Below are 27790 nucleotides of genomic sequence, written 5' to 3'. Positions count from 1 at the left end.
AAATCATTCTCTGCTGAAAGACTGATGGTGTGTCAGAGAACAGAAAGCTTGATTAGAAGGCGTCCGTCACGCTCATTTCTCCTGTGGATGTTGAAAGACATCACTCAAATGATTGGAAAGAGAGAGACGTTCTATACGAGACATCACAGAGCTCCCACCAGGACCCCGAACAGACGGTGGCATTGAAGAGTTCCTCTGTGCTGCAAAGCATTCAGTATGTTCCCTGTGAAATATACATGGCTCTGATTATATGTTCACTGTGTAAAAGATAAATGAAATAGCAACAAAATGAATCATTTTAGTCAAACACCATGAGCTGGCTTCTGACTGAGAATGAGAATTGCTTCATTTTAGCACAGCAGTCAGATCTACAGCACTTCTGCAGTGTGACTGTGATCTTTGCCCCCGACAGAAACCGTTTTGTTCTGGATTTTAAAAAACCTGCCGTTCTTTTCTCTGAGAGCTTGAATGCACATGATGCAATCAAACGTGTACAGTTACACTCAGAGCGACTCGCAGATCATTTGTTGCTCTCATCTACCGACCTTGCTAGTTGTTGCACTCAGACTAATGTACGGATGCAAACGAGAACAAAGAGGGAATCTCGCTGAAGCTTTCGTAATAGCTCTCAGTGTTGCGATGCCGCGTCAAGAGCTCAGAGCATCAAACATTTTCTGTTTCATCTGGATGGTTATTTGTTTGTGCGGGAGACTTTGTGAGAGATCTACTGTAAACGAGAGAGGGAGATCTGATTTGTTGCTTGCCCTGATGGAACACATTTATCTTGTTTAGCAGCTTGGATAAAAGACTTGAGCTCCATTACACCATGAAAACCTTTTGACATAACAGACGTTTAAGTGTCAACCGCAGACACCTACACATTATAAGTGAGGCTTTTCACACAACACAGCATATTGGCTAACAGTGCACAACCTGTCAGTGCTGAGTCAAAACCATATAATCCAAAACTAAAATGCACCCGAAAGGAATTAGCTATTGAGATGATGATTATGCAGAGATTATGGAAATGGTTTTGGCAATTAGGCTCTGCTGCTTTGTGTGGCAGACGCTTGCTGTAACACTGATAATCAGACTTCCTGGTTGCCCGAGGTGTTTGCGAAGTGCAAAAAGCTCTGAAGCAGTTTTACTGGATGTTTCACAAGGCGGCCACTACTCTGGTATTCCCCGCTGAGGAGCAGAGACTGGGATTCAAACTGGGTGCCATCTGCCATCTGAGAGTCATAGGGACCGTATGAAAATGATAGGGGGCCTATATATTTAAATGTATCAAGAAGTGAGCCCCTCCCCAGGGTTATACTTTTCTTTAAACCCTCCTTTTGACTTACACTTAAATTGGTTCAAATAGCTTAATTATTGTTGCCCAGTTTAAATCTTAATATTTATATTAATTGATTTCTAATGTGCACCACCAATGTACCATAGAAAACTAAACATACACAACCAATATTCAAAAACAGAACATAAATAAAAAAAGAGCCTCTACCACAAAAAGCCAGACTAGACCCAAATAAATAGAACAATGTTCCAGCCTATATCGTTAGAGAAGATCACATGGCTAAGAATTAGCAAAACTTAAAAGAATCAGGCAGTACGGATTTCAGCAAAAGTGTTATAATTGGGCCCCAGGTAGTCTTTCATGAAAACCATATGTGCTGCTTCAAGCCTCTCAGAAAGTATCCCTGAGACTAGTTCCCTAAACCATCTGGAGAAACGAGCACTGACTCGCCTTCCAATCCACGAGAATGATCCTCTTTGCTGTCACACAGTGTGTGGCAGTGTGTGCAGTTTCTCAAACAACCAAACAGGTCAATTAGTGCATCAGGTTTAATCTGTAAATCATACATTTTACAATACTTATTATACTTACAATACAATTTTCCTTGTCCGCCACAAGGGTTTAAGGTCTGACGCACCTTTATGAACCATGACACTGCTGAAAACGGTCTTTTCGATTGTCTTTTGGCTGAGTAAAACAATAACAGGCCCTCCTCTGCTGTCTTTTTTATAAATTACAATACCGTCCCTCTTTTTTGACCGCCTTTCCTCCACTAATAATTTCCGTACACTCCCTTAGAGTCTGGGCCTTTGTATGAGCTGCTTCCCTCAGCAAAAACACTATTCAGTTTTTAGCTCAGCCGTCGACCATAAAGGTGATATATATGATCATACGTCATGTTGACATCTGTCAGTAATTAGCAAAAATCAATGTGACACGGAGAAGATGTCAATTACAAAATAAGTCCATTGAAAGAATTAGTCACGCACCGTGGTGATAATGAATGGGGTTTGATTCCTGCTATCACCTGGTCCACTTGACTGAAATGTAACCATGCATCAAATCAAGAGATCGGCCCGTTTTACAATCCCCTGCACAGCAGCCCTCAGCCCACTGGATGAGGAATTCAATGTATCAAAGCAATCTACAGTGAATTGAAATGTGGGCCGTAGGCTGATGGAGTACCAGCAGCTCAGCAGCAAGAGAGGGACTCGTTTACTAATAATACTCTGTTTCCTGCGCACGCACTCACATGTTTTCAAAGTGTAAACAATTCTCCTATAAGACTTCAAAACAACAACTCCTCTGCCATGGCAACAGTTGAGTATTTCATACATCCCTTAATGCTTCAGTAACAGCCAGGGGAATTTGTTGTTTTTATTCTGGTGCAGTGTTTTCTTATTTTTTATATCAAATGTATCCCGACTCAGACACAGGAAGGGGGACCGTATTGAAGATAATGTTTTACAAATGTTTCTAATATTCTCTGGACAGAGCAGCGTTTACGAGATGTAACAGATGAGCCTCCGTATAGATCATTTCCAACTGAAAAATGCAAGCTATTAAACAACGGGCGACGTCTTCGAAGTGATTTATAATCCATATGGTGGAAAACAAGTTGAATACTTTCTCACACAAACAATCTGTCATTTGAGGGCGGCGTTAAAAAAATATGTTTTTCTTTTTGTTTTGTTTTGAATTATTGAACTACTAATTTACAAACACAGCATAATGTGTCTGAATAGTAAAACATTAAATATATAAAATAAAACAATAACAAATAAGAAACATATTGTAAATAATACAAATAAATAATGTAGTTTTTCTTTCATTTTAAATCTAACAGATCCCAAACTGGCCAATCCTTTATAGTTTATGTGTCGGTTGTTCCACATTCGTCAATATAAAAGCACTTTATAGGTAGCTTCTTGATCTTATCATCACATTTCATAAAGGAACTTAAGCCTCCAATAGTATTAATTAAATGATCCAGGAAAATGTGCCATAAACTATCTGGTGATTTTAAGCCACTTTAATGTTATTGTTCCATTCATACAATACTAACCAATGGCTCGTAATCTGCCTTCTTCATAGTTCTAGATCAAGATCACATTTTTCATGGGATGTAAAGTGTTTTGTGTTTCATGCTTTCTATCAATACATCTTTCTTTCCTACATCTTAACTTCCCAGGTGTACTTGTGTGTGAGATACTGAGACTGAAATATTAATGCAGTCCTTTGGACAACAGGTTCCTGCTGCGCCATATTCAACACGTTCCCCACTATGGTGGACCACTTGATTAATACAACCCTCAGTGGAGCCTCTTCAAAGCATTAACATAATCACAAAACTTTGGATTTCTTGATTAAGACGTACTTGAGAAACTGCACTCGATACAACTTGAAGTGATAAGTTAATTAAGAAAAGCAGCAGGGCGGCTCAATGACTGCCACATCCCAATCAAGGCGAAGTGATACACGTGTTCTAAATTGCAATATTAATAACACGATGGTGATGTTTATGAATGCATGATGCAGCCTGTCACAAGCCTGTTACAGATGTGCAGTGTAAAGACAGTGTTACCAGATGAAAAGCTAATGAAAGCCTCACGTACAGCTCTGAGGGGAGCAGCCGATTGCTCCCATTAATGTTGCTCGCCTTATTATAAGGCTGAATGTGCGGCGACGCAGGTGCCTGAGTCTCATCGGTGTCCTCTGTGATTAGTTTAACGAGAGGAAGATTAGAGCCCACATTTATTATGAAAAATCCTGTTATACTTTCTATGAACGAGGGGAATTAATCACAGGATGTCATTGGATGACTGTTTCCTCTTTGTGCTGGAGACGTACGAGAAGGTGTCTGGGCTTTTTAGGGCATTATCAGACTTTCAATGCTCCAGCGTGTGGAAAGCTGTTAACAGCCTGTCTTAACATCACAGCTTAAATCAGTTTCATTTACATACGTCTGCACTTCACTGCTCCTGAAGGTGTAGAACCAAAGGACAGAGATGTAATGTTATCTGGAGGTTTCCTGAACAGGTTCAAAACAAATGTTCATTTGCTTAGATTTCAGGCACAGTAGGCGACACAAAGAACGGGGGCACTTAATCAGTGTCATCATTCTCCAGAAAAAGTGTGCATAATAATTAATATCGTGTCAAACATTCTTTGCTAGTTACTGAACGAAGGCAATAATTATCTTTGTGGTTGAGTCGTTGCCAAAACAAGTTACAAAATAGTATTTTTTTTTAGGTCTGAGTGAGGACAATAACTTCCCACTTTTATACCCAGAACCACTTCTGAAACGGTTAAAAACAATCATCACTCTTGCTTTTGAAAGACTCGTACAGCCACTGTACAACCATTACTGACGCGCAGTGAACCTTGAAATGTATTCCTGACGAACAACGATGCTAATCAAAAGAGCGAAGAGGTTCCCTCTGATCAATTAACTGCTTGTAAAAAGATGCTTCAGAGTTTCAAAGCTTTTTGCCGCGAGGGCTTTTCAGTCCTTATATTTCATCATGCGTCCTTTTGGCCAGATGAAAGCAAGATGAGACGAACAAAGATCGTTTCACCCCAGATACAACACAAAAGCGTGTAGCTTTGATGTATGCACTTGTGACATCATTTGCATCCTTAAGTGTTTCGGATTTACAGTCACGTGTCCGTGTGTGTGTGTGGAATGCGTCGTTTGAATACATAATAGGCAGAAAGCAACTCTGGGCAGATTTGGCAATATGGGTCGGGTGTCTGCAGAAGTAATGGTAATGCCCACGACTAATGTAACTATATTAAATGCATTTCCAAGACATTACAACATCATTTCTTCCTTCCATGCAGTGATAGTTTAAACTATGAGCCAGACTATTAAGGGTGGGCGATAACTAGATCTACTGCTTTATGGCAATATGGGATTTTTGCATCAATTTGATTTGTCAATTTAATTGACTTCATAGAGAAAATACATTCCCATCTTATTTATACTATATGATGATATATTAAAGTTCGATTTGACCAACTACCAAACTTATGTGAGATAAGCAGGAGACTAAATCTAATGTTTACTTCCCAAATCAAGAACAGACTTGACTTTTACATTTTCACAAGTTATTTCTTTATGTTGGAAAAGCCAAACAACAAAATGTGGCTTTTTCCTCAACAATGAGATTAAAAAGTCAGAATGTTTCCTTATAGTCCCTGAAATGAAAATCAACAAATCTGTGTTCATGTTATTTATTAAAAGGTTTTCCATATTGACTGAAATGCCAAACCTTATTGGAATATTGTTAATTTTGTGGTTACTGCATCAAAGGGAAGCAACAACACATTTGCATTATCGCCATAAAACTGCCAATTATTTTGTTGATGGATACATTTATTTTTTAGTCTATGTCAAACAGCCGTTAAGTGTGACATTTTTAAATAGCTTGTTTTGTCGGACCCGTCTATACCAAAGATGTTCAGTTTACTCATAATACAAAGAAAAGCAGCGAATGCTTATATCTCAGCTCAGAGCTGCACGTTTGGAACATGTTTGCATGGAAAATAACTCAATAAGTCAAAATAGTTGCAAAAATATTTGATGAATGAATCGGATAAGAAAAGGCTTAAAAACTTAATTGCATCTTTATTTTCAGACAGCCAACAAAACAAATGCAGTATACAGTATGTGTTACCAAATGTCCAAATAGTCACAACAATTGTGTGTGCCCTCAGTAAAATGAACAGTAGTCTCGCATATTAAACTCATTGAGTAGAAATGTCCTGTCCGAACCAAGATCAGTGAAATTATTGCTTTAAAGAAAAGAAAAGAATATTAAAAAAAGACTATTGTTTGGGGAAGTCATTAAAAAGCTTGCACTCGTTTACTTTATGTACATGCAAACAGTCACATTCACAAACAGCACATACACCATCTTACAGTCATACTAATGACTTTTTAAGGGAACATTAAAAAAAATAGTCTCTCATTTGTCATGATCTACCGAACATCCATGAACATTTTCCCCACACCAGGAAGAGAAGCGTTCTCATAAAAAGGGCCCGGACCTCTCACATTCCCTCGGCTCAGCACAGGAAGTCACATATAGATCAACCACCTCCCCAGATTTAGGCAGCGTGAAAAAAGCCCCACCTCGAAACAGATCACAAGATCCCCGTCTGAGATGGACATCAGCTCTCCTGCTTGTCTTTGACCAAAAGGACTGTGTGCTGCCCTCCACTGGAGACCGAGAGTACTGTGCGGTTCTCCAGCTGCTTGCCTGTCATCTTTACGGGGCTCCACTCATCCTCCTCCTCTCCTGTGCCGAGCTGCAGGTTGGTGCCCATGCCCCAGGAGTACACAGATCCTGAGTAAGCACAGCCAACAGTAAGTGAGTAGCAAGCCTTTTTAACCATTTTAGCACATTGCCAACATTAGACTCATTTGGTAGTGTGAAACAATAATAACAGAATTCATATCAACTAGCGGGCGAGAACTTTTATTTATTTTACATCTAACTACAATTAAAATGAGCTGTTTGTATTTTGCAGACAAAAGCCTCAAGCATTTGAGTTAATAATGATGATCCGCTGTAAATACCAAAGGTAGAATAAGCAAGCTACTTTTTACGGTCATAAAACTTGTTAGGGAGCAGGTGAAGGTGGATGGGTGTGTGTCATCGTTAAAGTATGAGGATTTATTGCAGTTCATTGCCTTAAAAGCAAGAAATATAAAGCCCTCTAATGAAACAGACTCAGAAGACTCATCAATCCTCTGCTGCATACGCTTCGTTTCTCACCTTCTCTGGTGACGGCGTAGCTGACAGACGCCCCACATGTCAACCTACTGGCCGGCTCCATCCCCATCACAGGCGTGGGCTCACTCTTTTCCTCTGCCCCTTCGCCCAGACCAAGACGACCATACTCTGCTCTGCCCAGGCTATATACCTGTCCTAAAAGATGACGAGAAAAGGGATTCATTTACTATTTGTTTGTCAAAGTACTTCAAATTAAACAACCTGGGTCCTTGGGTCTCTTACTTGTGAAACAGCTTTCCAACCAAATTACCAAAAGACTGATTTGCCAGAGGCTTTTAGAAGAAAATTGAAACAGATTTGTTTTCTTTGTGCCATTTATATAATAACAAAAAAATACAAATATTTATTTTTTGGTCCTCCCTTCTTGACATCCGGTTATATCTGTAGCCATGGTTTGTGTTATATTGTAATTTACAAAAAACAAGTAATCACTGTCAATATGTACTTCAGAACAGTTTCACTACAGTTAGTTGCCGCTTACCTTCAGCATCAAGGCAGAGTGTGTGATGTTGTCCTCCAGAGAAGTCCACCCAGGAGGTGGTAGAGTTTTTGAAGCATGTCAGTTTTACTGGTACAAAACACAGCTCGGTGTTTTCAGTGCCTGAACAACAAAAATAAGGTATAAGAACACAAAACAACTTCAATATGTCCGATAGTAATTACTTCGCAAATTACTAAGCAGTCCATTTACTTTGGAGCAGAATGTGAGCAGTGTCTGACACCACTGCAGTTTAAGTTATCACACAAATATGATCAATTGACATTATCCAAGGACTGATGACCATACTAACCCAGCTGGTGATAGTTGGAGAGACCAAATCCATAAACACCCTCTTTTGACACAGCAAAGGTGAGGTACGCCCCACAGAAGGCATCCGTGAAGCGAACTTTCCCTTTCACTTTTACCATCTGTGGTACAAGCAACCGGCCTGAAACAGGACACACAGTCAGCCAGAACGCCACAGCAACATACATTACACACAAGACATGAAAACATCCATTGTTAATGCAATCTCCAATCAGAGGTTAATGTACATGTACAATCTTCTTCACTTTTGTTCCTTCATGAGTTTGTTTTACTCACCGAGGCCTTTCCTGCCTCCTCTGTTTGAAAAATGCTCAGGCACTCTCCCCAGCTGCCCCTGCTCTGCAGTGCCTGATGTGTAAAGATTTCCCTCCAGTGTAACCAGTGCCAGGTGGTCGTTACCTATTGCAAAGCACAGAGTAATGAAAATTAAACAGAAACAATGCATGCTGCATATTAACCTCTAACAAACAAAACGTAGCAAAGTAAAGAGGACTGTTTCTTACCTGACGCAATTTTCACAACAGGTTCTTTCATGGGGACTTTGACTGGAACGGTGCAAGTTTTCATGGGCTCCAGAAGCCCTATTACACCATTGTTATCCTGGGAAAAAAGGGTCCAGTATATGAATAGTTAAACCCAGAGATACACAATGCTCAGATTTGGGGTTATGAAAAGTAAAGCTGCTTTGACAATAGACCTGGGGCAGGCAGTATGAAAGACATGGAGATATTACAGCGTTCAGTAATACAGGCGATGCAATTAGGAGACATTTGACTTGCCACATTTCTTCTGTATGGAAATTAGTTGATGGGATGTACAATGCACACATAAGAAACATTCAAAACATAAATCAGATCTGTGATAACAATAAAAACAGAGGTCACAGAGTGTTTCACACAGTTCATTTCAGCAATGTCAAAAATCAAGTGGGAATGCAGAAGACAGGCAGAGACAATAGAGATGTAATTGCCAGTGTACCACTGAGTATTAATAATGAAAAACACACAAGTAACCGAGCAGGAGCAGTGTTATTAAGTGCTGAGAGAGGAAAACAATGAAGAAAAGCACAACGAATGATCATCAAACTACGATTGAATGGCTTTACTTTTCTCTTGAAGAGTTAACGTGAAGCCTTTTTTGTCCTCAAGCATAAAACATGCCACAAGGGTCAGAGAGATGGTCATGTAGCATCAAGAAGCAAAGATTACAGAAATCTGAAAGATGGACATGGGAAAAAATGTAAAAGCTCAGAGTATGGGAAGAACATCTCTAATGAGGCAATTAGAGATGTCTGAGGAAAGAGACAGCATTGGGGATAAATAGGCTTGCAGGGTTAAGAAAGGAAACAGATGAGGATGTTTAGTAGACAAGAAGAATCTGGTTTGCTCTTTATGCTGGAATATATATATATATATATATATATATATATATATATCAGCTGTAGGGAGTCTTAACCCGACAAGAGTTCATTTGTTGTTACAGCAGCAGAGCAGCATCTCAGTTTAACTGGATGACATGTAAAGTGGTTAATGACCTAAAAGCTCAGCCAAGTAAGAAACAGACTCAAACTCTGTGCTAATGGGTTTGAAGTGTTTTAATCTAATAGTCAGCAGGATATTCTGTGTCATTTGCTCGAGTTCCAGTCAAGCTTAAGCTATTACCTTATGTTTCATGGAGAATCCAACTCAAATGATAAAGAAAATGAGACTGCCAATGCCACAGATGCAACAAATAAGTAAAAATAACCAAAAGCATTCATTTGGAGGACAATATGTACTGTATGGATAATAGATTGTTTTAGGTTTTTAACTGTCTTGTCATTTGTCAGTGTATTATCTGCGACCTGGAAACTGCAATACAGAACGTTTGTGTGCATTTCTACTGCTGCTCATAAGCTTTGTGGTTGGAGAGGATTAAAAAGGTAACAAAAACCTCAAGTTGACTAGATGTAGGGAAAATCTCTCGACGCACACAACACACACACACTTCTGAGCACAGTCCTAGGTGGCTGAAAAAAAACTAACCCTGAAGGAGCCCCACATGTACACCGTTCCATCCTCTGTGAGTGCAGCTGTGTGGCTGTCCCCTGCCGACACCTGGACCACCTTCTCCTCCAATGTCACCTTTTCAGGAACCATCTCAGACCCCTCCTCTGTTGTGTCCCGACCAAGGGCACCTTCGTCATTACAGCCAAAAGTGTAGACCTACAAAATAAAAATACATGAATTTATCTGGGAAACTTAAGACCCTTTGTGAAAATATTTGCAGGGAGTCATAGCCATACAATTTTAAATTGAAAATAAATAAGACAGATGCTTTCTTACATGGCCAGTGATGCTGAGGCACACAGTGTGCATGCCTCCGGCTATCACTTGCACAATTTCCTCCGGCAGAGACACAAGGGCCGGCTTCTTCCTCTCAATGGTGTTCTGGCCGAGACCCAACTGTCCAACATCTCCCTGGCCCAGAACAAGAACTTGACCCCCCTCCTTGCCATGACTTCTGTGGCAAACTGTTAAAAACAACACACACAATTGTATTCCAGTTGTTTCATTTGATTAAGATGTCATTAGTTTTACAAGACCAAACTTAAATATGGCATAAGAAAAGTGTCTACATGCATGGGACTTGAGGAGACTAAAACTGTGGTGGTGTGACATGCTTTCCTCCCATAAAATGGGTGTGTGTATTGTTATTTTAACAGCAATTTGATTTGGTTCTTCAAGTTAGAAATACATCTATAATGGTGTATGCTTTAAGTCTCATTGTTTAATCTACTCTGGTTGCCTTTCTTGACCCTTTTTTGAAAAGGCCAGTGATTTACCCTTCACTTTCTTGGGGCCTTTATCATCCTCCACAATAGGCTCAGACTTCCTCTTGGGTGCAGTCTTTTTAGCAGGCATGACAGCAACACTTAATGACTGGGATGGGAGAAACACAAGAGGAGATTTATTACAAATGCAGCATCAAAGCTCAGAAAAAAATGGTACATGTAGGTTTCGTGGCAGCTTACTTACAATTACCACTGTGAATTAAGAGCTTTTAGAGCAAACTACAAAGAGAAAAGTAATAGGTAACAATAATGTATTGAACAAAAATGCTTTTAGCTGGTTTTATCTTCTCATGTGAAAATGACCTAATTTCCCCTTTAACTTTTTTTATAAATCCCTGTGAATGAAATGTCCTTGGGTTTTGGACTATTGGTTGGACAAAACAAGAAAGTAAAGTAAATACTATGTTAGTTGCAGGTGGGGACTGAGTTTAAGTAATGCACCAATCCATGCATTTCAATTTGTGATATACTTGCAAATTCATAAATGCCTCTTTAGCACATTTGAGCATCTACTGGTAATGCCTGGTACTTGATATATGAAAGAAAAGTCACATTCCAGCATTATTCTCCCCATACTGCAAATTAGAGAGTGGTTTATGAACACAGGGATGACATCACAGCGTCCACCATAGTCTCTCTACTGCAGGTCTGAACACCATTGGATCTGGATTTGAGATTAAGGTATATCCATTGTAAGAAATATTTTCATTTCCATAAATTTGCAAGCCTAATGGCAAACGCAGTTAACTGACAGACACAACCAGTCAGTCCTTATTTTGGTCGTAACATTAACCAACTCTCTGACAACTGTTGGGGTTCAACAGCTGTCAGAAAGTCATTTCAATGACTGGCACAGTGTCAGGGTCTTTCTCCCCACATACAGTTGTGCTTCCCCCGCTCCCATGCTGTTGTGAAATGAAAGTCCACAAATAACTGCTACATTTTAAACTCGAGTCACGCTCAGCTCTCAGTGACACCCAATAGGCTATGATTGACACCAACTTTTCATAAGGACATGTCTACATAGTGCTGGCCTGCCAGCGCTTGAACATTTAGCAGTTTAAAATAAGCAGCGTGATCTAAGATTGGCAGTAAATGTACCCATGTGTCCTCGCTAACATTCAGAGAGCTAGGTTACCGAGCTGTACATGGTTGAGCTTCAGTTCTCTTGTTTATTGTAACTTTAAATAAATGTGACGCAGTCGGCTAATTATATATTAAGAACGTAGGACGCAAGAGTCATGTTTTTAATGTTAGTTGGCATTGAAGTATAGCTAAATGACGCTCGCTAACGCTTACGTTACGCTAACGTTTGCTAGCCGGCGCTAACCAGCTAGCTGCGTTAGCATGACATTCGGGAATGAATGAATTACAATACCATAATGTATTGACTGAACTGCATGCAGATTGCTTAAGTGGCGTTTAGTATTACTTGTATTTTCCAGTGGGACCGTTTAGGAGCTGTTAAATGTACTAACCTGTTATATGTAGTAGTTTGAAGTTTGCCTAGAAGTGAACGTCCGCCGCCAGTTCCCGGTCTTGAAACACGCACGACGTCACGTTCTGGAACCCCTGCCTCCTTAAAGAGACAGCAGCACTGAAATATGCAGTGGTGGAAGAAAATAGTCCAAATAAAAACCTGCATTCAAAATGTAGTAAGTAAAATCAATTAAGTATTATCAACAAGCAATGTAAAAAAAAAGTACTGATTATGCAGCAGAATGTCTCATGTGAGTGTTGAATCATAAATATAATTTTAGCATGTAAGTCTAAGTCGCATGCTAATGTTGCATTTTATTTGAACTACTACGCATCTATATTGTTAGGTAGTGTAATCCATAATGCATACCTAAAAAATGTATACCTTTATTATCTATACTTATCATTATAAACTATAACAATGTATTGTATTTCAAAAGCTCAAAAATATTAATCTGCAAAGTAATTAGTTACTATAGCTGTCACATCAATGAAGTGAAGTAGAAGTACCAGAACATAGAAACACTCAAATAAAGTATTCCACTTAAGGAGAGAATTTAGTTACATTCCAACACTGCAAATCTGTGATCCAGATGTAAAGGGTCGCCCCATAATTTAAAGCACTGGATAAAATGCTGATATTACTCCCAGATTGATCTGTATATTCTGTGGATTTGTCCCAAATATTTTCATATGCTTGGGTTTTTCTTTTTTTGCTTGATCACCCAGTATGTGCCCTCTATATTGTATAGTAATCGGAGGATGCTGGCTTTCATCATTATTCATTTAATCTACATTCTAGTGTTTTTTTTGCAATCTGTAAATATATTATGTCCTAATGTTTTATTCTGGCCTTTATTCTGCTGTTGCAACAATGCAATGTGAGGACACCTTACAGCATTACCTCATCATATGAGATCACCGAAGAGATTATGCCTTTACCGTTTACAAAATGTAAAGCTTTAAACCTTAAAGATGTTCATTTAGAAAACCAAATGTATTCCAAGGTTCCTATAGATATATAGGCTATCTCCAGGTTTAGCTCTTCACAGTGACGGATATAAAGGTACCCGGCCACCAGGTGTCGCTGCAGCCTTATATTCTTATTTAGAGGTTCACGTTCCCCTACAAATTATTGCAAGGAGATGGTTCAAGGAATTGTAAGATTTTTTAATTAGATCCAGATGTGACTATTTACAATTTAAAAAAAAAACTGTCAGTCCGTACAATCCACATTCAATTAAAAAGGAACTTAGTTTTACAGAAATGGTACACTTTCATATTCCCATTCTTGTAGCATTTAATCATACACTAACATTCTGTGCTTAAAAAAATAGCAACCTATAATACTTTTATATTTAAAATGTATTTCCAAATTAAAAGGAAGACAAGATATACACAAGCATCAGTTAAACCTATATCAACCTGTACACAGCATAGAGAACCCTGTAAGCTACTGGCCAGACAACAATATAAGATTAAACACTTCCGCAGTTTCAAAAGGTTCCAGCCAAAATGACTCCCTGTTGACCGTTTATACAGTTTCTGTTTTTTGATAAATCCCTGATCTACACACACACATCAACTTACATTACACTCTTAGTATAGATCCTACTAGGATGACCTTATTCAAAATGGCTACAGAATGCATTGCATGTTTGATCTTTAAAGGGAAGTACAAAAACTCATAAGAAAAAGTATAAATGAGAGAATATTCAGATCCAATGGCATTGGATTCTGTGTTGGCTCATGCAGTGGATTGCAGAAATCAGTGATATGAAAACCAGTTTCCTATAGTCCTTTAGGCATTGGATATGTTGGCACACATAAAAACACCAACCAGCCTCCTGACGGGCACCTTTTCAATATGTAGATTGACGCCTAAATGGCCACCTCACATCACAACCATAAATACAGGCAAGCCAAAAAAAAAAGAAAAGGCTCAAATAAAAGCTCATGTGATCAAAATTACAATAAAAAATATCTTGTGCATTACATAATATTTTGTAATTAGATCTTTCCAAGTTTCATTCTAAGGTATAACAATAGCAGTCTGTACACAATTTATATAAAACACACAATATCCCAGAGATGTCCAGTCCTATAACAGAATATCCCAGTCTTTGTCCTCCAGCCCGCTCTCGCTGCAGCCGTTTGTCTCTTATCTATTATTACTGTGTGGAGTATAAGTCATCATCATAATTATTACTATTATTATTGTATGTTATGACATTAACAAGATGAATTAGTTTTTCCATATACAGTAAAGAAGAAAAAAGGCAACACAGAATGAGGCCGCGTTAAAGGTTGTAACTAGATCCAAGTCCCTGAGGGGTACCACATAACAGCAGAGAGTCAGCCCTGTAGGTCCTCTGCCACTTCCCCACTTCATTGGCACGTGGTTCCCCCTGTTGTCCAGGAGAAATACTGCATCTGGTCCTCACCCACCACCACCTCAGTTTAGTCAAAGCAATGTAGTGGGAGGGCGATGGAGGGCAAGCGAGAAGCATTCTTGTTTTGAGTCAGTTCCAGGCTTTCCCTGAAAAATGTATATTACATTCGGGAAAACGTAAAAGGGCGATCTGTCTGCATAGGGAGCAGCTTCTGGCCACGCAGAGATCTTAAGTGCTTCATTATCCGCGAAGAGGAGGGGGAGGGGCTAAGGCCGGTGAAACCTAAACAAAACAAAGAGATCTTATGAGGCGTGAACAGACGATCTTATGAGGCGTGAACAGACGATTCATATTCGGTTTAAAGACATAATCCTTAAGATTCTCATTAAACCAAACCCCGTTTTTGATTATTAAACATGGCAGAGAGAAAGGGAACAAGAAGAAACGGAGACGGAGAGCTGTTAGATGAAGAGTTGCAGGAAACACTGAACACTAGGGTAACAAACTCCTTTCACCTTGCCCTGGTGCTGTGTGGAAAAACTAGTACCCCGGTGTGCACCATGAAATCAGACTGGTTCTGTTCTGTATTAAAACAATACGAGTTTATTTGGTTGTGGGTAAACAGATACACCGGTTGCTCTTCTGCTGTGCTTTTGACACAGTAGCTGCACACAGAGTATTTGCTGTAGCACACTTGCTGCTACCATGGTAACCACCGGTGTCGCCAAGTCAAGCAAGACTAAAATCTAAAAAGGCGTGTAATAAAACATATACCTCGTGTAGATTCTGCTCTCTTCGTGGACCTCCATTTCAGTGCTCTTATAGTCGTTGAGTTCCTTCCGGATGGCCGCCTACACGAAGCAAAGAGATGGTCAGTTTGAACAAAAGGAAAAAAGCTGAACGTTACGCTTGATGCTGATATCATGTGAAACACAATCTGCTGCTGGGAGATTTGTTGGGTTTGTCAAGTGTTTTGCTTGACATGGTAAACGGACCTTGTCAGCAGGAGTCAGCTTGGTCCACGGCTTGTCTGCTCTCCGATCATAGTCTTGGGCATCTGTGACTTCTACGTACTCATGGAATCGCAGGATTTTCCGTGCCTGTAGTTCTGCAACTGTGGGTCTTTGACTCAGCTACAATAAACACATGTCAGTTTAGTAACCAGTAAATACACGATCAGACACTTGGGGACATATTGTGTGGATGCTTTTGCCTCACCTTCCTGGTCAGGCGCCGCTTGATCTCTCTAACCTCAGCTTGTCTGTCAGCCAGATTTCTAGCTGAAAAAAAGAGAGGGAAGGAAAAAGACAACACAACACAGATCTTTATTTAGATGCCGCATGAAAGCCAGGCTTGATGTGCACCAAAAGGTAGAGCAAAAGCATTTTCCAAAATGAGGCTTCTGAACGGTTATCAATGTTTCAAACGGGCTTTTCAAGTGCACAATCTTTCAAATGTTATTCTTCTGACCACTGTGAACACCTGGTTCAACAATGTTAAAGTGGGGCTTAATTTACACAAGAGTAATTTATAAACAAATCATTAGTCCGAATTGAGCTGTGATGTTTGTTAAAGGGTCTGAACAAGCCGAAGAAGCAGACTCAAACCGGAATCGTCTTAGAGAAGTATTACACGGTTCAGTAATGGATAATAAAAGTGAAAAGGAAAGAAAGGTTTGATACTAACGCTGAAGGATGTTTCTTTGCTCGAGCTCCTCAGCAGTGGGTCTCTGGCTAAGTCGCCTGAAAAGGTAATAAAAAGAAGAAGAAGAGAGAAGGACTATTTTTACACAGCTTCATCACTTTGTCATTCAGGCAATAAGTAGGACAAAGATCTAAGACATTATCTCCAGATTTCTTCAGGAAATGCACAGTCATTATTGTCAGTTTAAAGGGTACAAAAGAAATGCAATATGCTCACAGAGGTGTGATGAAGTCTTTCTTTACCTTGTGAGTGCAGAGCCGATCTGTGTGCGGATGGCCTCCCACTGCTCCCTGCTCTGCCAGGTGAGGCCGGTCTGTCCTGGAGGGTGGTCGTCTCTGTTGCTCCTATCCTGGGTAAACCTGTCCCTGTCTGGGGCACAGGGCCGGCTGCTCAGCTTCAGAGCCAAGGTGTCCTTCCTCTTGACCCTGCTGGCCAGGGCACCTGGAGAAAAGCAGAGATGTGGTCAGGAGCTTCACAAAAGTCCTGAAACTAAAAACTCCACATAATGTCTACATCGTCTCATAAAACATGGTTATGCTTACTAATTGGGGGTTCATCCTCCTCATCGGAGTCTTCATCTTTATAAAGCACAGGACCGTCTGAGTCGCTGTCGTCCCCATGCATGTCATGCTCTCCTTCCTCATCCTCTTCCTCCTCGTCTTCCTCCTCGTCACTGCCGTTTCCCCCCGGGATGACACAAACACCTGCGTCTCCCACCAAGCATCTGCGACTCCGAGGCTCCAGCTCTGGCTGGGGGATCTCCCCATCGTACTCCTCCTCTTCCTCGTCATCTTCCTCCTCTTCTTCTTCGTCTGAGTAGTCATCTTCAGATCTAATGGAAAGAGAAAAGTAAACGCATACGTAAGCATTATGGATACATCGGTTTGTGCACATTTTAACTAATTTAGGAGAAGCTTTTGCCATATTAAACGGGAGATATCAACATAATGTACTTAAGCCGTATCCCATCCTTCTAGATATACTTGACTTTTTAATGATCAGGGGAAGATTTGCTCCAGGCTGCCCCATGGTCACATGCAAGGCTGGATCTGACGCCTTGATATGCTTCTACAGCTGCCCTCATGTAACCTTGTGATTTTGCATTATTATGTGTCGAGAAACTCACAGTTTTAGTGGTTGGATGCTGACAGGAAGGGGGCGACCGCCCTGGTAGTCTTGAGGGGTTTCGAAAAGCAGCGCGTGCGCTCGCTGTGACCCGTCTGGATGCGGCTGAGCCGGGCCAGGACTGGACAGGGCTCGCTGGATCATGATATGCAGCGGGACGGGAGCAGGGCGCTGAGGAGATTCATTGGTTGGGCTTGGTGGGTCAAAAAGCATGGGTATGGGTTGGGGCAGTGGGTGGGGGTAGGAGTGCTGATGGTGGAGGTGGTGGGTATGTATGTGTTGGCGGGGAGGAGAAGGTGGTCTGTGTGTTGGCAGGGGAGGGGAGGGAGGAGGGGGAGGCAGCTGAAAGCCCATAGGGAGGTTGCTGTGCTCCTCCAGAGAAAGCGGTGAGGGGATGATGGGATGGCTCGAGTCCTCCGTGTTGCGTTTGGTGACGGGCGTGGTCCTCTTAGGAGGCATCGGTGGAGAGGGCTTGGCTGGCACAAGACTGGTACCTCCAGTAGCTTGGGTGAAGTCACCTGCAAATAGAAAAACAGTTAATACATCCAATCATAAAGGCAAAATAGTTATAGCTTAGGCCTGCAGGTATGATGACGTACATGAGCCGTTTTAGGTTAAAAATAATAATAATAATAATAATAATAATACGGAGCCGGGGGAGGGGGGTACAATTATCAGAAAAAAAACTTGAATATTCTCTGAGATTACAAAGTCATACATTTATGAGAATAAAACTCAGAAATATTTAGTTTTTTTGGTCAAGGAACCAAATCCCTTCACAGGCACCACGGGTTAACAGGGAATGCCACACGTCAGTGATGAGGTGCAACAGTGTGTTGTTTTCTTCTGAATAGGCCCAATTCACGGCAATGTCTCTTTAAAGTCCCAATGCTTATCATAATATGGTGATTCTGGGCTAAAATCACAAGTATTCCCTTATTGCTGACTGCACTGCATAGTACCCGGCAAGCAGCGGCATCTGTGGTGTGATGAGGTTGTTCCAACTGACAAAAAGAAACCCCTATTTTCTTTCTCGTAAATGTGTCTTTAATCCTGAAAGTTCAGAGTTTTTTCTTTACTCCCTTCACCCGACTCAATTTTTATTTGATTAGTTTTAACCTACAATGGCCTTAATAGACCTTAATATGTAAATGAGTTGCTAGCAAGTCTTTTATTTTTCTATCTAGTTTGCCGCGGTGACATGAGTGCACATGCATCAGCTCTACATGTATGATGTGCCCAACATGACAGAATACACATGAACAAATAAAAATACTGGGATTACATGTCTGACTGAGCATTATTGAGCGCATACATTGTTTGAGATCACATGACTGTGTCAAATTGAATGCACGCACTGCCTCAACAAACCCGTGTGCAACATGTGCCCCAGGTCACATAGATGAAGAAGATACAAACAGCCTACATGCTCTACACAGCCAGATTCTTAACCCGCCGGTAAACCTTGTTTATTAGCGTCTTTAAAGTGCAGAAAGCTCCTAAACAAAAAGCTGATGTACAAACCCTCCAAATATGTGCATGCACATTTGTTTATTTCCTATAGATTTTTTTTTAACTCTGTAGAACGGCTTTAAGGCCACATCAAAGTTAAAAGCCATAGCCGTGCTACTGAGGCATAATAAGAGATCAGTGGTGCCAGACTTGAAACATGCAGTAGACTAGACTAAACTGGCTTACATCTTCCTCTCTAAATTAAGTCACGCCCTTATGTTAGAGCCCTTTAGCCCCTCCATTCATCCATCCATTCATATCCACCCATCCATCCCGGTTGAGCAGAAGCTGAGTGGATTAGCACTATAAAATTCACTTGATGCATTGAGGGCCACAGCTGGAAACCCGCTAAAGGCTCTCCCTCATTCACATGCCAAATAAGTGAGTACAGCATTAGAAACATTCAACCGCTCACTCACACAGAACTCTCACGTCCACAAAGTACCCAGCACACTCATTATCAGCTCATTATTATATGCATGCGGCTCTTATATACCACATCCAGAGAAAAGCAACAAGGCCAGGTTTAATGGCATTGGAGGGGGGGGGGGGGGGGGGGGGGGGGATATGTTGGCAGCGAGAAAGGACGCGACACGATGAAGAACGCAGACTCTGAAGGGGGGGGCATTCCAAACACGGGCACCCTGGCCACAGAGATACCAGAGGGCATCCTTTTACCTGAGCGCAGGCCTCCGGCCCGCCGGCACAGGTAGACGGGCAGCGACAGGTAGACATCGTAGTCGCACTCTCGCTTCCAGCAGGACCAGTAGAGAGGAAGCTGAGCGTTCTCTCCCCCCTGCAGGGCGGAGACTAACAGGGAGGAGACGGAGGCCTTCAGCTGGAGTCTTTCATGAATGTGGCTACATGGTGGTACTGTATATGTTGCTGTATAGATAAAGTGCGCTGTGAAGTAGGGCTGTTGTTTTCTATTGAAAAAGAAATTCAACCACATTGTGGGAAACGCGATCATTTGTTTTCTTACCGAGAGTTAGATGAAAATATCGGTACCACGCCTGTGTGTCCATTCAATATGAAGCCACAACCAGGAGCAAGATTGGCAGCAGGGGAAAACATCTAGCTTGGCTCTGTTACTTGCTCATCATTTCTCATTTGTTTATTGCATATATAAAAACTCAAGTGTAAAAAATGCCAAGTTGTGGTTTTAGCTCTCCAGGATGTACCTTACCAAAATCTCAAACAATGCCAACACATTTTCCATAAACTGTCAACAACAACTGCATCAATCAACAGATTTTTGTTCGCTAAATCAAATTTCTGGTTGGCATATTCTCGGTAGCCAAACGCTTGTGAAGCTAAACATATCTTTAGTTTCCAAGCTGATAACCATCATAGCCCCAAGTGACGACAAACAGGACAATAATAGCAATTTACTTAAAAATCACAAGACTAGCTGATAACATGACATAAATATGCGAGAAACGACAAATTATAACAAAAGAATCTGCATAATTCAACCACACAGGTGCAACTCACGCACACATTTGTGAGGGACCAAGAATCATTTGATCTGCTGATAATAATAACAATAATTTGCCCAAGTGGGAATTAAAGCAAGATCCCAGATGACACAAACCCACAGTAAACAACAACAACAACAACAACAACCACAACCACAACCACTACACTGCATCTGTGCGAGCCGCTTCCTGCTGCCACAAGAGTCGGTTATCTTCAGAGTGTAACATTTTGGGGAAAAGTTGCAGCTAAAATAGTCCAGGCGTAATAATAAATTATCTGGGGAAAAGCTGCGCAAGCTGTTCAGACAACATCATTACCAGGACATGTGTGCAAGTGTTTGTGTAGCTAGCTGTGTTGAAGACTCTTTGCCATCAGTAGTGCACTGACTCATAAATGTACATATTGTATTCGCCAGTGGGAAAACGACACGCTAAGTGAGCAGACATTTAAGTGTTCATAATGCACATACGTCAGTTGTAGGCTGCATGTGATCATGTTGATACCTTCCACCTAGGCCTGGGTTTCGTTTAAAAAGTTACGATACCTGTACCCTTAAAGTGATACCGACACCAATAGAGTATATCATTTGATACTTTGTTCCCTAATTAATTTGTTACCCATCGTGGGAATGGTGCGTAAAATTCCACTTGTTAAAACAATTATGAAATGACTCTACAATGAAGTATTAACTGCCAACGCCGTGAAATACACCGAGCTCGACTTCACCCCACCACACACTGTACGGGTTGTAGCTGCGGAGGTAGTGGGCCAATCACGTCGCATTAAAATCGAAGAATGTTAGCGGTGGTTGACTGCTAGCAAAACCATACAAAGTATTTTTTTTCTATATCTGGGTGCACAAAGGATTGAATGCAGATGTCGTTAGACTGGAGGAGTTTCGATACTACTTGGTACTGGGTTATTTCAGTCGATACCGTAAATAAAAGGCAGCGAGTACCGATACCCAACCCTATCACCTAGCAACAGAAGAAACCACTACTCGGCAGAACTTACCCAACATGGTGGTGTTGCCCCTGTTCACAGGCTTGGGTGGGGGCACAGGGGGCTGCTTGGTGCCATGAGAGGTGGAGGTCGGGGCTACACATGAAGACTGAGTGGACGCACCCGCAGAGGAGATGGAACGAACAGGTTTGGGCCGCCACAGCCGAGGGGGCACAGTACTGGCTTGTGGGGTGGTTGGATGGGGTGCGAGGTGAACCCTTGTTGCCAGGTTCAGAGGTGGAGGTCATCAGCCATTTTGGAGGCATGACAGACTGTTTAGGTGGCAGAGGTTCACGCTAGGGTGTCCCGCAGGGCTTCCGGGTCAGGGACAAAATGGCTGTCTGACTTCTATAAAGACACAATATCATGGGGATACCTTCCTTAAAAAAAGATCATTCACAAAAATAACTGCAATACTCCAGAGATTGAGAAAGTTGGACAAAAAATTAGCAGTATCATTTTAAAATATGTATCCAGTTGTGGTGCATAGACATGGCAGGCATTAAAAAAGTGTGCTTTAATCTTTAAAAGTAGAATTAGTGACATTATGAAAATACCTCCCTACATGGCTATTAATGTTTCAGTTCAGTTAATGTTTCAGTTCAGGGACTGAGCAGTGAGCCATTTTCTGCTGCTTCACCACTCACTATCTGCGATAGCATTTGTTTGAGAATTGCATTATCTAGGGATCAGCTGTGAAGATAAACAGAGTGGGCGACTGCAATTACCACCAAAAACCCACCTCCCACTGCCCACCCCCACTCTGCTGATGCTGCTCGCATGCCATTCCTCAGAGCTGCAGCTCTGAAGTGCAGGGTTATTTATTTACAGACTAGCCTTTATCACTGACATCACATCACATCACATAACCAAAGAGGAAATAATACAGAGGAAAGAAGGAAGTGAACAGAGAGAGAGACAGAGACAGAGAGCGAGACAGAGACAGAGAGAGAGAGAGCGAGACAGAGATAGAGAGACAGACAGAGAGAGAGCGAGACAGAGAGCGAGAGAGACAGATACAAAGAGACAGAGAAACAGACAGAGAAGCGGAGCGAGCAAGAGAGACAGACAGAGACGGAGCGAGAGACAGAGAGAGCGACAGACAGACAGAGAGAGCGACAGACAGAGACAGACAGAGAGTGACAGACAGAGACAGACAGAGAGAGAGCGACAGACAGAGAGAGAGAGCGACAGACAGAGAGAGTGAGCGACAGACAGAGACAGACAGAGAGAGAGCGACAGACAGAGAGAGAGAGCGACAGACAGAGAGAGAGCGACAGACAGAGAGAGAGAGCGACAGACAGAGAGTGACAGACAGAGACAGACAGAGAGAGAGAGCGACAGACAGAGAGAGTGACAGACAGAGACAGACAGAGAGAGTGACAGACAGAGACAGACAGACAGAGAGAGAGCGACAGACAGAGAGAGAGAGCGACAGACAGAGAGAGAGCGACAGACAGAGACAGACAGAGAGAGCGACAGACAGAGACAGACAGAGAGAGCGACAGACAGAGACATACAGAGAAAGAGAGCGACAGACAGAGAGAGAGAGAGCGACAGACAGAGACAGACAGAGACAGACAGAGCGACAGACAGAGACAGGCAGAGAGAGCGACAGACAGAGACAGACAGAGAAAGAGAGCGACAGACAGAGACAGACAGAGAGAGCGACAGACAGAGACAGACAGAGCGACAGACAGAGACAGACAGAGAGAGCGAGTGAGAGAAAAGGAGGACACAAAGCAGGAGATGTGATAAAGATAGAAAGAGTGGGAGAAGGAGAGAAAAGAAACATCAGAGACAGAAAGAAAAAAGGAAAATAAAAGGTGAGACAGAAAAGAGACGAGCATGAAGGAAAAGTGGGAAAGAATATGTGTTCACCTGCCAAATCTGTCGACAGAAAGAATTCTGTTTTCTTATATTAGTTTTCAACATGATGCATTATGTAACTCTGTGGTTGCAACCCGTGTTCCACATGTGAACCGTTTAGTTTTCCTCTCATCTTACAGACACACTTTTGTACACAGGTACAGATGTGGTAACTGGACCAGTGGAAATATAAAAACAGTGTTATTTCTCATAGTGTAATGTTTTAGTAACATCAATTAGCTGTGGCTCTTCAACTATCACAGAGCTGAGTGTTAGCGTTAAAGGGCAATAATGGGTAAAGTGATCATGCTACATTAATTAGGAGAGGAGAAGAGAGGACGAGCTATTCCCTCATGTTCCTGAATAAGAAGCGTAGCTGGAGCAGGGCCCCTGGGAGCCGACAGGAGCCCATCTATATCTGGGAGGACAGCACATAAGCAAGAAAGTGAGTGAGTGAGAAAAATACATAGACTGATGAATCACCTACTATCTTTAAACATGTCTGAATGAGGTCAAGTTGTAAAACTTTGACTTGACCACAGTGAGACACGATCAACACGGATCTCATGGTTACAGCTTTTCAAAATACTAAATAAAAATACTTAAACTGACTCACCTCTGCGGGACCGTCCCTCCTCAGCAGATGCATGCCGAGGGAGCGTGGGCTTCCAGTCCGCTTCCGCAGGCCGACTCCTCCTGCCGTCCTCCGACGGGGCCTTCTGCAGCCCGGGCCTCTTCTGTCCGTCCTCGGGGTGAAGCCGGCCCCCACGTCTGCCCTCCTCCATCTGGCCGTGAAACTGGCCCTGCCAGACCATGTTTGGCTTCCACTCGCCCTCTACTTGTGCACGTGACCCCATCCCTCCCCCTCTCCGCACATCTTCATGCAGTCCTGTGCCCCTGGACCCCGGAGCTCCCCGGCGGTCTCCGTCCGATGGAGACCGGCCCCTGCGGTCGTCTGGCTGGGCGAGCCAGGCCTGGTTCATCCTAAAGTCTGACTCTAAGGGGAGTTTGCCCTGGTTGCATGGACTCCTGCCACCACTGACAACTCCTCCACCTCCTCCGACCCCAGCGCTCAGAGGCAGCGTGTGGCCGTTCTTCACATAGAGCTGCTTCAGGTTTTGTGTATCTGCTTCTGAGAAAGTTGTTCAAAAGAAAATGCGTCTTGTGAAAACAAAGCTATAAAATGAAAATTCTGTAAAGAAAACAAAACACTAAATATTTATTCAAAATTATTATTAATTATTCACAAATGTTTTATACTGCCAATGGCTGTTTGATATATTAGAAGATTGTTGGGAGTTTGTTGTTCCCTCCAACTGGAACAACAAACGTGATGAAACGATTAGTCGACTAATCGGTCAATTGATCAAGAATTAATCTACAACATTTGTTTTTCACTAATCGTGTTATCCTTTAGGTCATTTCTCAAGCCAAGAAGCCAAATATTGTCTGGTTCTGGCTTCTTGGGGAGGATTTTCTGCTCTTCTCTGGTTTGTTTTGTTGTAAATTTAATACTTTTTGGTTTTCAACTGTTGGTTGGACAGATGTAGGAATTTAAAGTAGACCCCTTGGGCCCTGAGGTATTGTGATTACATGTTCTGACATTTTATAGACTAAGAAATGCATAAAAATAAACAATGAACAGATTGAAATCGATAATAAAAATAATCTTTAGTTGCTCCACAGTAAAACAGGAAGGTGTCGGGAGACAGAGTGTGTGTTTGTTGGTGTGATGAAGGAGCAGCTGTAGGTTTAATTAATGGGCCTCTTGCAACAGTGGGGCCAGCATTACACACACCCCTCTCAAAGCTATTCTGCTTCAGGGCACAACTCGCTCCACTTTTCCTCAGCTCTGGAGAGTGGCAGTCCATTTTAAATAGATATTACATTACTTTGAAAAACAGCAAGGTGAAAGCAAATTTGCCTCTTTTTAATTTTCTTTTTTTTTTATATAAATATGTCTCAGACACCTGCTGGTTAGGAGGACAGTGCTCCTGCCATTATGTACTGATGACTTAACTGCTCTGTCCTGTGTGGGTGCGATAGCCTGAGGCTGCTGTCAGATACAGACACCGTTGTGCAGAGAGAGATCAGCTGGCTCACACAAGCACTCTTACCGTTGTCCTGGACCTCCTTCAGCACGCCCTGTTCTATAAGCTCCTGCCGCGTACGCCTCGTCGACATCTTTCTCTCCAGTTCTGCAGTCAATAAACAGAATTTACGTTACGTATTATGTCTGCACAGTGTATTGTTTCGGCATGGCGATGTGTGCATACGTCACATCCCAGGACCTGCAATGTCAAATGAGTAGTCATGCTACAACTTTTTTGCTGCTTCATACATTGTCCATGACTAAACTACAAGAGAAGTCTGTCTGCACCATTACACACAGTTTTCTTTATCGAGGAAAGAAATATTGCTGTAGAATCGGTCACAGTCTGTGTGTGAACTCATGCTTCAGAATTCAAAGATGCAAGTTTAGAGATCCTTACTCAACAGGATGTTTTGTTAGCCGCTTATTGTCTCATTGTGGCTGCACTGAAAACATGTGGGGCCTGCAACCTTCAGGCAGGAAACCTTGCATTGATGAATTTTGAAAAAAGCTGAACGCACGCGATATGACCATTGAGAAAGGAGGCAGGCTCACTCGCCGAACATAATGAGCTGAAGCCACAAACCTTCTGAAGTTTCCTTGAACTTGTCGCTGCTTTTCTTCTTCCGCCACTTCCACGGCTTGAAGATCTTGCCAAGGGTGGAGAACTTGCCCTTACGCTTTGGGGGAGGGGTGCTGTCCCCCGTGCTGCCGCCCTCTCCCACCATGGTGCTGTGGTGCTGCTCAGCTTCATTATCTGTAATAAAAGCAGTCATTTCATATAGATACAACCGTCTTAACCAGATTTGTTGCAATTTAAAACAAAAAAAACACGGGAGTGTGGAAAATACGAGTCTCTATTGTAACGGAGCTCATGTGCTGCCTTGGTAAAGAGGGCCGTGTTCATTATGGCTGTTATTATCTTTAGCTGTTAGTTCTCGGGGACTGAGTGTGCTTTGGCAGGGTGATGCTGAGAGCTCATGGACTCCTCCACATATCCACAGTTAACAGAAGAGGTTTGACGCTGGCTGGCAAGTGCTCACATTCTTTGACTAGATGGAGACTAGTGCCTTATCAGCCTTTCAGCCCTCGGTGCCTCTGTACAGAAGAGAGGCTCACACATGGATGCAGCCATACAGTAGCAGAATGTAGTAGCAGCTATGATGCATACATGCAGCCCATTAGAAGAACGCTGCACGCTACGAAATAACATTAGGGCTTAAAATACTCCATTAAATGGCAATGTGCAGTCATGGTTACATGTTTGGCGTTACGTGATTGACAGGCCAACTGACAGGGTGCTGAGCTCAGAGAGAGTTTAACACGTTAGCTCTTCCAAGGCTGCAGCTGCTGTACTCAGCAGACATAATATTTACCAGTAGAGAGAGACTAGGGTTTCATTTAAAACATCCAGTCTCATGCACACACAGGATGTCTCTGCCTCGCAGTCTGATTTCCACAATAATATGCTCTCACACAATACTGATGTGGCATGATTAGCAGTCCAGTAAAGAACGTGGGAACATAACAATAATATCATTCCTGGGTGGAAACTCTTCGTTTGACACACACAGCAGGGACGTCGGGGTTAGCTACGGACCAGCAGCCCTGGAGCTGGCAGGGTTTCAGTATCTTACCAAGGGATATTTTAGCATTGTGGACGGTTGCTGACACAGGATTCAAACCCATTTTTGTAGCTGAAGGACAGAGTCTTTAACCGCTGCTTCACACGGCTACCTCAATGCTGCTGGCGGGGTAAAATTTGAACCGAATGCTTACACAGTGTTTAAAAGCCTGACCATCTCAAACTCTTCAAATCAGAACTGTTCGAATGTGTGCACTACTGCCTGTTCAAAAATCAGGCTTTGTTGTAATGTCCTGAAAATTCTTTGACAGGCCTTAAAAAAAAACAAACAGACACTAGTCTACCTGGAAGAGGGGTGTCAAGCGTCCAGCTTCCATGGTGGTGGGACTTTAAACAGCATGCCATGAGGAAGCATTCAAATCAACTGTCCTGTATATATCACAACAGAAAATGCCAGACGGACAAGTTCTAGAGAGCGGTTTGAAAACTACAGCAGAGAGGCTCCGGGTTCAAGGGACATGTCCACACCATGGAAATCCAGCCTATCTTGCCGAGGTAGAAATCTGAGGATTCAGACCAGCTGCCACAACATCCAGATTAAGCATTGCTTAAGGCAGCCTGTGATCCAGAACCGAGGTTCTCACACAGCAGACTGCTCTGTCAGAGGAGCCCCTGACACAGTGGCTCAGCTGAAGCCAGTGAAGCAGGATAAGAGCTGCCTGTGCCAGGCCGGCACACTCCACAAAGCACTGCAGCGATGACGATCGCACAGGACTCAGCCCATGCAGCAGGCATCCATTTGAAAACGATG

General features: G+C 42.3%; 2 protein-coding genes across 2 annotated transcripts; both read right to left on the bottom strand.

Moving 5' to 3' along the window:
* Positions 1–5902: 5902 nt before the first annotated feature.
* rcc1 (regulator of chromosome condensation 1) lies at positions 5903–12337 on the bottom strand. Its single transcript, XM_029452636.1, has 10 exons — positions 12218–12337; positions 10731–10827; positions 10231–10418; positions 9931–10110; positions 8410–8506; positions 8183–8305; positions 7890–8027; positions 7580–7699; positions 7081–7233; positions 5903–6648 (listed from the first exon to the last, which is right to left on the bottom strand). Exons 2-10 carry the CDS (start codon positions 10807–10809, stop codon positions 6473–6475), a joined length of 1254 nt encoding a protein of 417 aa, XP_029308496.1. The 5' UTR covers positions 10810–10827; positions 12218–12337; the 3' UTR covers positions 5903–6472.
* A 1036-nt stretch (positions 12338–13373) lies between these two features.
* Positions 13374–27510, bottom strand: phactr4b (phosphatase and actin regulator 4b). The gene is given in 18 exon segments (XM_029452077.1): positions 13374–14893; positions 15386–15462; positions 15607–15744; positions 15830–15891; positions 16298–16353; positions 16558–16756; positions 16858–17147; positions 17442–17958; positions 19631–19762; positions 21446–21588; positions 21590–21730; positions 21732–21781; positions 23911–24434; positions 25420–25500; positions 25981–26151; positions 27324–27386; positions 27389–27458; positions 27460–27510. Coding segments are annotated over 18 exon segments (2781 nt in total). The 3' UTR covers positions 13374–14877.
* Between the last annotated feature and the right edge of the window lie 280 nt (positions 27511–27790).

This window comes from Cottoperca gobio, chromosome 16, assembly GCF_900634415.1.
Source record: "Cottoperca gobio chromosome 16, fCotGob3.1, whole genome shotgun sequence".
In the NCBI taxonomy this organism is placed as follows: Eukaryota; Metazoa; Chordata; class Actinopteri; order Perciformes; family Bovichtidae; genus Cottoperca; species Cottoperca gobio.
This window is presented reverse-complemented; position numbering and strand designations above follow the sequence as displayed.